Below are 12,718 nucleotides of genomic sequence, written 5' to 3'. Positions count from 1 at the left end.
TGTTCTGAGGTAGAAAACAGAGAGTCAGGATTGGGAGAGAATAATCAACACACTCCTGAATAAAAATGGGAACTGAATATTGGATTCTTAAATGTTCACAATTTATATCATATATTGAAAAACAAAAATTAAAAATCTAGAGTAGAGATTAGACTCTTAAAAATACTATATTAAGAACAATAACCAAAACACACACACACAAATTTTAAAAAATATATATGAAGTTCAGTTTAAAAAGTAGGGCTTCTCTTTTTTTTTGGTAAGGTTATAGTGTATTGAAAATGAAAATTAAGGAGTAGTAGAGGAGTACTAGAGGACTTTAAAAGAAATAAGAGAAAAAGAAAAATAGAAAATAGAAGAGAAAAAGGAGAAAAAAAGAAAAAAAAAGAATTTTCCCTAATTAAAAAAATCGTAAAAATCTATGAAAATGAAAGTTAAGGAGTGATGGGGGAGTAATAGGGAATTTTAAAGGAAAATAAAAGAGAAAAAATAAAAAAGAAAAAATTAAAAAAAAAAAAGTAAAAATATATCCAGGAATTTCTCTGGAGCTGTTGCGGTCAGTGTCGGTTCGGCTCAGTTTCAGATATCTCCTCGTTCCAGCTTACAGTTCTCGATATCTACAGGCCTCTTCCGGTGTAATCGGTGTTTTCTACAGGGATTTTAATCTGTTGCACCGCTCTCTCCTGAGGCGGTTCCCTTTGTTTATTTGGCTTCTGTTTGCCGGTTTCTTCAGAGCCTCATTTCCGCCCTGACACAGGCGGGCGGAGGTGGACTCTTATTCAGGTAGCTAGTTCTGTCGCGCTGCGGGGAGGCGCTGGCGCTGCGGGGAGGGGCTGGCGCTGCTTTCTCAGTCTGCGCTGCTCAGGATCCCGGCCGCTCCTCATGGAGCGCCCGCGCGCAGCTCCAGCCCTCGGGTGTTCCACAAAAGCGCGGAACAAAAGGCTGCGTCCGCTCTTGTGCCTTCCCCGTCAGAGCGGTCCAGGCAGCCAGGAGCTTGACAGGCGCACTCTCTCCTGGTGCGGCGCACCCTCTCCCACGGTCCCAATCTCGGTTTCTGCCGGCGCCAGTCGGGTGTGCGCGCCTTCTGCCCTCTGCGTCCCCAGCCCCAGTCCCCGCCTGCGTCGGTTGGGTGCCTGCGCGCTGTGTCTCGCCCCGACCTGCTCCCGCCTCCGGCGGGTCCGGGCTGGCCCGCAGTCTGCGAGCCCCTCTCCGGACTCTCTCGGTTCCCCCGTTCCGCGAACGGCAGGCAGCGTGCTCGGGCCGGTTAATTTTCTCTCTCTTCCCTGCTCTCCCACAGTTCAAGTTGGCAACTCACAAAAGCTCCCTCCGATTGTCCTCAGGGCACTCAGGCCCGGACCCTGCCCCAAACAATGCCGCCCGCTCCTCTCCGTGCCGCCCCCACTTGCTGGTGGCGGATGCGGGTGTCTGGGGCACTTTTCTGCTGAGAGTTGCTTTTAGGCACGTAATCTGTGGGTTTTATTTATTGTTTCCCTCCCAGTCAGGTTGCCCTCCTAGATTCAAACACTTTCCCCAGGCCTGCCAGTGAGAGGGTTTCCCGGTGTCTGGAAACGTCCTCCAAAGACTTGCTTCCCGGGACGGATCTCCATCCTTAGCTCTTTTGTCTCACTTTTTATCTTTTATATTTTGTCCTACCTCCTTTCGAAGACAATGGGCTGCTTTTCTGGGCGCCTGATGACCTCAGCTAGCGATCAGAAGTTGTTTTGTGAAGTTTGCTCTGCGTTCAGATATTCTTTTGATGAATTTGTAGGAGAGAAAGTGGTCTCCCCGTCCTACTCCTCCGCCATCTTCTCACTGTTATAAAATTCTTTATCAGTGATGTTTTTCAGAGTTTTTCAGTCATGACACTATTGATATTTTGGACTGGATTATTCTTCTTATGAGGAGCTATCCTGTGCAGCTTCTCTGGCCTTTGTCCACTAGATGATAGTAACTTCATCACTTGTCCCTGCATTGTGACAACCAAAAATGCCTCCAGATATTGTCTGTTGTCCCCTTGGGAGGTGAGGGGGAGTGAATAAACCACTGACCAAGTTTTACTCAATTCTGGTAGATTTACATGTTCTTCTAGTTTACTTATATGCAATTAAATATCTATTCCCTTAACTCCTTAAAAATCTTACTTAGAAGTAACCTTGTTGATTCTGTTTCTCTAGAAATTTCCTTTTAATTCCTTTAAATTCAATTTTGGTTAAATACCTACCTGCCTATTCTCCCTTGCACAATTCTACTCCGAAATGGCAGAAGCAGAGAGCCATGCACCAAAGAGTCTCAGGGCCCCTGTATCCTCACACTCCCAGGAAACACTTGTTCAGGACACTGCTATGAAGGAGTTCAGTAAGCCAGGCCCTTCTACATACCTTTCAGGGAAGTATGCACTTCCTGTTCCTGATATGTAATGTTTTCCATGACTCGAAGTTCCCCCAAGTGATTTGTCTCATGAAGAAATAACTGAAGCTAAGGTATCTATTAGATACTCTACATGAGACTGTGGAAAAGGCAGCCCCCCTCTGCTCTCTAGAGGACTTGTTGATTTACTGGAAAGGTTGAGACCCTTATGTCTCCTCCACTCCCTGTGGCACAAGGCCCTAGAGAGAATCCCTTGCATTCTTCTTCAGAGGCTCAGAACAAGCAATTAAAGCTAATTATTGTTTCCTGATTCAGTTTATATTTCTTGAAAACATGAGGAAAAATCAATAGCAGATTTAGAAACATTGTATATGAAAGTAAGTCAAAAGTTTGTCACCTTCTCACCAAACCCCATTATCATTCCCAGAGACTCCAAAACTGTTGGATAACGACATCATAGCAAAAGTTACCTAGATTGCACAGCAAACATTTCTCTTTTTTAAGTACATTGTTTTATGCTTTTAATTTCTTTTAGATTTACCAAGGTATAATTGACAAACAGAATTTATATATATGTAAGGTATAGATATGTAAGGTATATATGTAAGGTATAGATTTGTATATATATATATATATATATACACATACACACACATATATATGTATATATATATATGGTAGATTTGTTTAAAATTACATACAATGACACAGACAACATATGCAATAAAACTAGTGTTTTTCTTATTGCTTGCCTGTTTGCTTCTCAATTCATATATTTCTCAGCTAAATATTACCTGATGACCTAAAAAATCCAAAAGAAGCTAACAAAGAAGCACTGAATTAAAAGCTCTTGATGTTAGAATTATAAATTATAATTTTCTATATGACAAAAATATCCTGAACAAGGTCTAATTCCTGTAATTTGAAAGATGGTTCTGCTTAGAATGTGTATTCCATCAAAACACTCTAAAGGAATTAAAGAAGCTACTGGAGTGAAACAGAAGTTCAGAATATGTTCATTTGTGCATAAGGTCAAACATGTGCTCTTCACTGCAAAATAACAGCAATTCAATTTTGAAATAAATCATAGTTTCCATAATGGATAGAGAAATAAAATGTGAGTTTTTTAATAAGCTTATGAAAGTTTTACAGCAAACTAAATGTGTGTTTTAACAGCCCATTGCCCAGACCATTTAAAGAAATTTAGATTGAATAAGAGCAAGGAAACAGACTGTGAATTTTGATATATGCTCAACACAAATTGACAGGATACAAGGTACAAAGAAAAATGAGTCAAAAAGACTCATTCATAGCTACCCACTTCTGTACACCCTTTCCAACATTACAGCACATCATCACCCTTTCATCTGCCTCCAATTTAGAACCCTGAGTCCTGCTTGGAAAATATTATCTGGGAAAATATTTTGGAGCTCACCACTTTTCTGAGAGCTTCTTTCACATCCTTGTTCCTCAAACTGTAGATAAGGGGGCTCAGCATGGGGATCACTACAGTGTAGAACACTGTGGCCACTTTGTCAGTATCCATGCTGTTGCTAGATTGGGGCCGGCAATAAATGAAAAGGATTGTTCCATGAAAGACAATGATGGCTTCAAGGTGGGAAGCACAGGTGGAAAAGGCTTTGCACTTCCCCTCTGCAGAGTGCATCCTCAGAATGGTGATGAGAATAAACACGTAGGAGGTGAGGATGACCATGATGGTGATGAGCTCACTGAAAGTGGCCACAATGTAGGGCACCAACTGACTCACAGTGACATCAGAGCAAGCAAGATACAAGAGAGGGGGGAGATCACAAAAGAAATCACAAAAGTGGTTGATCAGATTCGATCTGTAGGATGGGATCTGAAGAGCTAAACACAAGTGAATCAGAGAACATACAGTACCATTGAAGTAGCAACAAAACACCAACTCCATGCAGAGATTCCGGGACATGGTGACCATGTAGAACAGTGGGTCACAGATGGCCACAAGGCGGTCACAGGCCATCACTGCCAGCAGAATGACCTCAGTTACCACAAATGTGCAAAACATATAGAATTGCACAGCACATTCCAGGAAGGAAATGGCTTTGTCATCATTTAAGATGTTAGCTAGAATCTTTGGCATGATGGTCGTGGAGTAACAGAAATCCACAAAGGACAAGTGGTTGAGGAAAAAGTACATGGGGGTGTGGAGTCGAGAGCTGGCCTGAATCAGGGCAATCATGCCCAGGTTTCCCAAAACTGTGGCTCCATAGATGGAAAGAAACAGCAGGAAGAGGAAGACTCTGAGCTCAGGGGCATCTGAGAATCCGAGGATGGTGGAGTCTGTCACAGCAGCACAGTTTTCCTTTTCCATGTTCCTAATTTACTGGGTATGGAGTAAAATATTAATAATTATTCTGCATTATATCATCCTTGATTCAGTTTCGCCTCTCTTAAAAAAGACATGATAATGCATACTTTTCTATAAAGTTAGTGTAGTGATTTTGTTCATTACATTATTCAATTCACTATGCAAATTCACTGCTTTAGATTTATTTGAAGTTCTAAACAAAGAAAGAGAAAGTGTTAGTCACTCAGTCGTGTCTGAATCTTTGCCACCCCATGGACAAGACTTTTTTGTCTATGGGATTCTTCAGGCAAGAATACTGGAGTGGGTTGCCATTCCCTTCTCCAGGGGATCTTCCCCACTCAGAGATCTAAGCTGGGTCTCCCGCATTGCAGGCAGACCCTTTGCCATCTGAGTCACCAGGGTCAACAAAGATGTGGATATGAAATTAACAGAAATGCTTGCTGCTGCACTGCACCATTATTTATGAAAGCAAAACTTAGGAATATGGTGTAAATCTCAAAGAAATAGTCAAAGTTATGGTATACATTTATATACAGGACTTCCCTGGTGGCTCAGATGGTAGCTAATCTGCCTGCAATATGGGAGGTCCAGGTTCCATCTCTGAGTTGTGAAGATCCCCTGGAGAAGGGGATGGCTACCCACTCTAGTATTCTTGCCTAGAGAATTTCGTGAGCAGAGGAATCTGTGGGGTTACAGTCCATGGAGTTGCTAAGAGTTGTACACAATTGAGTGACTAACATATATATATATATGCTAGATTTTCATATTTATACCATATATCCAGTTTTTCATATATATATGCATGTATATATATATAAATAGTGCAGATTTTTGATGAATTGTTAAGGACCTTATTAATGACCATGAAAAGTGGCAAGTGGCAAATGCTAAGCCAGATTGCACAGATAAAATATTATATATGCACATAAATTTCATCATATATCCAATCATTAAAACATCAGTGAAACATAATTATTTTATAACAATTTTTTACAAAGAAAAAACAATGGAGAATCTTGTTATGGGCTGCATTGGAGAAGGAAGGTGGGATTTTTTAAAGAAAAGAAGGCATGTGATACATAGAAAATGCCAACAGAGGACAAGAACGTGCTCATTTTCTCTCCCTCCTGACCCTTGGTAAGTTTAAATGCTTTAGAGGCATGAGTTGGTATATCTTGGATGAAAGAGGCTCTGGACTAACACTCAAAATGTCATTTGTACCAGGGATAAGAAACTATCCTGCTATAGAGAGACACCTCTGTTCCACTCGTGTCTGCTTCAGAGGTTGGTCTCATGTTTCTGTTTTTCCATGAACAGTTCTGGGACTTCACTGGTGGCTCAGCAGTAAAGAATCTGCCTGCAATGCAGAAGATGTGGAGACACATGTCCAATCTCTGGGTCAGGAAAATCCCCTGGAGGAGGAAATGGAACCCCACTTCAGTATTCTTGCCTGGGGAATCCCATGGACAAAGGGGCTTGGAGGGCTACAGTCCATGGGGTCTCAAAAGGATTGGACACAACTGAGTGATTAAACAACAACAACAAAAACAGTCTTGAGGACCCCTTACTGCCACTCTCAGCCTCTGAGTGGCTGTCGGAGAATCTCCCTGTGGTCTTTCCCAGGTTCCCTGGAGGGAGTTAACGTGACAGAGGAGGAAGTGTGAAGGTGGGAGAAATCAAACATTCTTCCCACTTTGTTCACACTCGTTTTCCTCTTACACTAATAGCTATTACAATATATTTGGTTTTGCAGATTAAATTGCTATCACTTCTCTTTGATATTGTTCCTCCAAAGCTTTAAATACTTTCATAAAAGAGTGTCTGCAACATGACATTTCTTAAAACACCCTCTAAGAGAGAACTAAATACAGAAGCTTAAAAATAAATCAGTACCACTGCTATCCAACTCCCCCTAAATCAGAGTGTCATCCTACCAACCAACCTATGGGACAGACATTGCTTCTTTTGTTTCTGAAGAGGGTAGGAGGCAAAATGATACAGACTCTATGTTTTTATTTGTGTCCCTCTCTGGCGCCCATACTCCTTAAGCTTCTGAAACCAACCATTGATTTCTGTAGGCCCTCAGCAGAATATCAAGAAAGCAACATCATCTTGTGACTCAAATAATTAATGAGTTTTATGAGACAAAAGAGTGGTAAAACTATCCTAAGTGGGTACATGTTATTATCAATATAATCAAACATAATTCACTCCAAAGGTCATGATGAACTGCAGACTACCATAGGCTGCATTCAAACATTGCTCTGTTCACCAGGACCTACATTGTCATTATGAAATATAATAGGACTTCTAAACTTTGCCTGTCATATACAAAATCTTCATCCTTGAGGGCTTAGTGTCTGAAGTCACACCAGAGTTTTGCCAAATATCAGAGAAGGTTAAGAATATTGAGCCTCCTTTCCTGAGAAGAATAATAGCTGATCACACATACTTTGCACGTTTTGAATACAACTATTAACACATTTGGTTTTTATTAAAATAAGTTAGGCAAGTACAGTTATGTACCTTTACTAATAAGGTGACTGAGGCAAAGACAGCTGTCACTTGCACAAAATCATAAGTGGAATCCCTGATAGGAGGAGCCTACATGCTGCATTTGGGTTTCTGCCATCCACGTGATTCTGTGTGGAAGAACAGAGCTACTACACAGTTCTGAATGGCATCCCTCCTGCTCAGTGCCAAGACCATTTAATGGGTTTGCCTGACGGATCTCTCCCAGGTCTGCTCCTTCTCTAACTATATGAATGATGTCCCTAAACCAACAGTGTTCCAAGGAAAGGCTGTGGTTTGTGTCTTTGGATATACAAAATGTTTCAAAAATTCCTAGAATATAATTAGTTAAAATAATTGGTTTCCAAATTCTTGACAATTTATATGGCCTTTCCTAAATTGATCCATCTGATAAGTTCCTGAGTTTGAGGAGTGTTTCTGTATCTTCTATCTGGCACTGTCACTATTCCTTTTCTGTCATTTTTTTCAAAAGCAAAGATTCCTCTTTCCATTCACATAATACCCTGTGAACTATCTCAATTAGAAAAGCAAAATCAATTTTCCAAAACCTAAACACAAGAACACTGTGGAATATTACTTTCCAAGAAGCCTAAACTGTGCTTCAAACCTATGGTTTGACTTCTTATTTCTCTCTGATACATACATATATATATACATGAATATATATATACATATATATTCATGGAAAATTATGACATTAGATGTGTTTTACCCCCAATACAGTGATGTTATGAAATTGAATATTAATAGATTGTTATTAGTTTGAAATTCTTAATACACCATAAACTTGTTTTCACAAGGTGTATCATCTGAAGAATGCTGTATATTGTCAAGGCTATATATTGTCACCCTGCTTATTTAACTTATATGCAGAGTGCATCATGAGAAACCCTGGGGTGGAAGAAGCACAAGCTAGAATCAAGATTGCTGGGAAAGATATCAATAACCTAAGATATGCAGATGACACCACCCTTATGGCAGAAAGTGAAGAAGAACTGAAGAGCCTCTTGATGAAAGTGAAAGAGGAGAGTGAAAAAGTTGGCTTGAAGTTCAACATTCAGAAAACTAAGATCATGGCATCTGGTCCCATCACTTCATGACAAATAGATGGGGAAACAGTGGCAACAGTGGCTGACTTTATTTTCTGGGCTCCAAAATCACTGCCTATGGTGATTGCAGCCATGAAATTAAAAGACGCTTACTCCTTGGAAGGAAAGTTATGACCAACCTAGACAGCATATTAAAAAGCAGAGACATTATTTTGTCAACAAAGGTCCATCTAGTCAAAGCTATGGCCTTTCCAGTGGTCATGTATGGATGTGAGAGTTGGACTGTAAAGAAAGCTGAGCACTGAAGAATTGACACTTTTGAACTGTGGTGTTGGAGAAGACTCTTCAGAGTCCCTTGGACTGCAAGGAGATTCAACCAGTCCATCCTAAAGGAGATCAGTCCTGGGTGTTCATTGGTAGGACTGATGGCTGAAGCTGAAACTTTGGCCACCGGATGCGAAGAGTTGACTCGTTGGAAAAGACCCTGATGCTGGGAAAGATTGAGGGCAGGAGGAGAAGGGGATGGCAGAGGATGAGACGGTTGGATGGCATCACCAACTCGATGGAAACGGGTTTGGGTAGACTCCAGGAGTTGGTGATGCTGGGGAGTTAGGGAGGCCTGGCATGCTGCGGTTCATGGGGTTGCAAAGAGTTGGACATGACTGAGTGACTGAACTGAACTGAACTGAACTGAACTGAAGAAGGGAGTCTCATGACAAAAACACAAAACCAAATTCTATAAAGAGCATCATTGTCAGTGGCCCTTTATATGTCCGGGAAACACATTCACAGGAAAGCTACTTTGCATGGCAGGTGTTTTACATAAATTATTTAAATATAAAAATTTATTGAAATGTATTTCATAGTAATTAGTCATAAATTGAGTAACATAAATATGCAGTTTTGTTTGATGAACTGTATTTAAACCACATAAAACAACATTTTAGAAGAATATCAGAAAGGTGGAATGACATCAACAATATGTTAAATTTTCTAACTTTCAAATTTCATTGTTTTAATCAATTTTTTATTCTATGTGGAAGAATAGCAGTCATGTTTAATTGTTGTATAATAAGCAGTACTTAATACTAAGTACATAATGAGGATACATAATTACTCATTCATTTATTCACTTATGTTTAAACATATTTATTATAGGCTTGCCCAGAGATAAGTACTATTTTAGGTACTGCAGGAAGAATAAAAGAATGTTCCTTTGTCAAAAATTTATATGTAAGGGGAACAGTTTAATAGATTAATGTCTTAGTCATCTATAAAAACTTCATGTAAATATATGCTACACGTCTTGGAAGGCTCTTTTCCCACTGTTAATGGGAATTGAAGACTTCTTTGGACATTGGTTCAGTGAAATAAGGCTTTTGTGTCTATTAATTTTCAGAAGGCATCATTCACATCTTTATCCCTCAGGCTGTAGATCAGAGGGTTCAGCATGGGGTTGACCACTGTATAGAACACAGAGGCCACCTTGACAGTTTGTCACAAGTTCTTGGAATTGGGCACACAGTAGAGAGAAAGGATGGTCCCGTGGAAGATGGTAATGGCAGACAGGTGAGATGCACAGGTGGAGAAAGCTTTGCGACATCCACTGGCAGAACTGATGTTTAGCACAGTGACAAAAATAAAGACATAGGAAGTGAGGATGATCAGAAGTGTACTCACCTTGTTGAAGGTGGCGAAGCCAAAGAGCAGCAGGTTGGGGGTGTTTGTATTGGAGCTTGAGACAGCAATGAGAGCAGTGTATTCACAGAAAAAGTGGTTGATCACCTTATGTCCAGAAAAGTTTAGTTGGAGGGCATAGCAAAGGAGTACCAATGGGCCAAACATGCCCCAGAGATATGACCCAGCCACCAGCAGGGCACACAGCCTCTGTGACATGACCACTGTGTAAAGCAGAGGGTTACAGGTGGCCACGAAGTGGTCATAGGCCATCACTGCCAGCAAGAAGGACTCAGTCACCACAGCAATGCAGGACAGGAAGAACTGCAGCATGCAGCTACTGTAGAAGATGCTCTTATCAGCCATGACCAAGTTCTCAAGCAGCTTGGGAGTAACAATTGAAGAGTAACAAAAATCAACAAAAGAAAAATGACTAAGGAAAAAGTACATGGGGGTGTGAAACTTAGGGTTAATTTTGATGATTACCATCATGCCCAGACTTCCTACCACGGTGATAATGTACATGATCAGAAACATGAGGAAGAGAGGAATCTGAAGCTCTGGATAATCTGTGAAACCCAAGAGGGCAAACGTTGTCTCCAGATTCAGATTTTTTGTAGTCATCACTATGATGCCTTTGAAAAGAAAGGATGGGAGAAGGGAGTTTTTCTTGACAAAGAGGAGATTTACAGAAATAAGTGAAAATCATACTATGACTTTCTGTGATGGACTAAATAAAATGAAAGGAGTTAATAGTTCTAACTTGTTCCATTTACAACATTCCTTATATAGATAACTACTGTGGATAGATCTACTAATCCAACTGAGTCTCTGAACAGTTTTTGCATATCCATTGCAGCTGGTATTTTCCTAGAAATACTTAACACATTGAAGTGAGTACATTCACTCATCAGCTAGTAGCATAGTATGCACATAACATAGAAAATATTTGCACATGAATGCATAAGCAAATGAAAGTGTCTAAGAAAAATGTGAGATGTTTGCCTCAAATAACAACATACGTTGTTACTGTATTTTGCTTGCATACACAAATCAATTAAAGCCTTGAAGAGAATATGTTTGTCTTCTAAGTATCAAAAAAATAATAGAGACATCTAAGAAGAGAGCATCAGTTCAGTCGGTTCAGTTCAGTCACTCAGTCGTGTCCGACTCTTTGCGACCCCATGAATCGCAGCACGCCAGGCCTCCCTGTTCATCACAAACTCCCGGAGTTTATTCAAACTCATGCCCATCGAGTCGGTGATGCCATCCAGCCATCTCATCCACTGCCGTCCCCTTCTGCTCCTGCCCCCAAATCCCTCCCAGCATCAGGGTCTTTTCCAGTGAGTCAATTCTTCGCATGAAGTGGCCAAAGTATTGGAGTTTCAGCTTCAGCATCAGTCCTTCCAATGAACACCCAGGACTTATCTCCTTCAGGATGGACTGGCTGGATCTCCTTGCAGTCCAAGGGACTCTCAAGAGTCTTCTCCAACACCACAGTTCAAAAGCATCAATTTTTCAGTGCTCAGCTTTCTTCACAGTCCAACTCTCATATCCATACATGACCACTGGAAAAACTATAGCCTTGACCAGACGGACCTTTGTTGGCAAAGTAATGTCTCTGCTTTTTAATATGCTATCTAGGTTGGTCACAACTTTCCTTCCAAGGAGTAAGCGTCTTTTAATTTCAAGAAGAGAGCATAGCAATCCCATTTTAGCATGTTTTGTTCAGTAAAGGATACTTCTTTCCTGGGACAGCTTCACTGCTGAGGAGGACAATAACTCGTTTTGAATTTTAAGTGGAGTGTACACTTTATCAGGATTTATAGTTTATGGCTTAACTTCTATTACAGACCTAGACATTGCATACATGTCTCTTAAGGGTCTCAAGATTTATCAGGTAAGAGTTCTCTCAGAATTAACTACTTCTCATTTTTGTAAAAGTTTATATACCAATTTAAACTACACATAAATAAATATGTATAAATGCCCATTTCCCAGTAGCAAGTTTATTCTCTTCTTTGTGAAATAGTTGTCAGGGGTCTTGAAGCATGGTTGCTAATTTGTTTCTTTAATATTATTGGACTCAGAATTGGCTAGCATTTACAGTGATTTAACATAAAAAGAAAAGTGAAAAGAAAACCTCAGTTACCATTTCAAGAAAATAATATTTTTACTGTGTCATAAACAACTACAAAAACTTACCTGCAATAGAGAAGCAGGTGTCCACCATCCTGTTTTTCTGTGGGCTGACTATAACTAGGAGACCAAGACACTTACATCTGACTCTGTAGCCCTGGAGCCTCAAACCCAGGAGGACCACTAGCAACATTTTCCTCACAAGCATCAAAACAGGTCATTAAGGCAAAAGGTAGGTCTCAGGGAAACCTGGTCTCCTGCCTCACTTCGAGAGCCGTCCCTATTGTCCTGCCAAGCCTCGAAGAGAATCCCAAGGTGTCCCTCGCAACTAGACAGGAGTCCTGACGTCGCTGAACAAACACGAGTTTTGAAGGGCCATCCCCGCCATAACTCGAGAACATAACCCAGGTTCCCGCCGCAACTCCAGAAAAACAATGAGACTTCCCCCTCGCCGCGAGATGAGGCCCGATTCCCCTGCAATGCATGCAGTTTAAGTCTGGGTTCCCCATCAAACACGAAAGGAGCCTTGACTTCCTTGATGGAACTCCAGAGAGACCCCAAGAACACTGTCACAAGGCTAGAGGGATCCTGATGTCCCCGC

At 40.8% G+C, this 12,718-nt stretch overlaps 1 protein-coding gene and 1 pseudogene across 1 annotated transcript; both read right to left on the bottom strand.

The window, feature by feature from the left end:
* Nucleotides 1-3,745: 3,745 nt before the first annotated feature.
* Nucleotides 3,746-4,723, bottom strand: LOC122452315 (olfactory receptor 5L1-like). Its single transcript, XM_043485824.1, has one exon. It carries the CDS (start codon nt 4,721-4,723, stop codon nt 3,746-3,748), a length of 978 nt encoding a protein of 325 aa, XP_043341759.1.
* A 4,940-nt stretch (nt 4,724-9,663) lies between these two features.
* On the bottom strand, nt 9,664-11,145 carry LOC122452246 (annotated as a pseudogene).
* Nucleotides 11,146-12,718: the final 1,573 nt, after the last annotated feature.

This window comes from Cervus canadensis, chromosome 13 (genome assembly GCF_019320065.1).
Source record: "Cervus canadensis isolate Bull #8, Minnesota chromosome 13, ASM1932006v1, whole genome shotgun sequence".
Taxonomy (NCBI): domain Eukaryota; kingdom Metazoa; phylum Chordata; class Mammalia; order Artiodactyla; family Cervidae; genus Cervus; species Cervus canadensis.
Note: the sequence above shows the minus strand (reverse complement) of the source record. Positions and strands in the feature narration are given on the sequence as shown.

Bases quoted from the DNA above. Each gene is read 5' to 3' on its own strand.
- LOC122452315 (XM_043485824.1), bottom strand. From the start codon at position 4,723: ATGGAAAAGGAAAACTGTGCTGCTGTGACAGACTCCACCATCCTCGGA.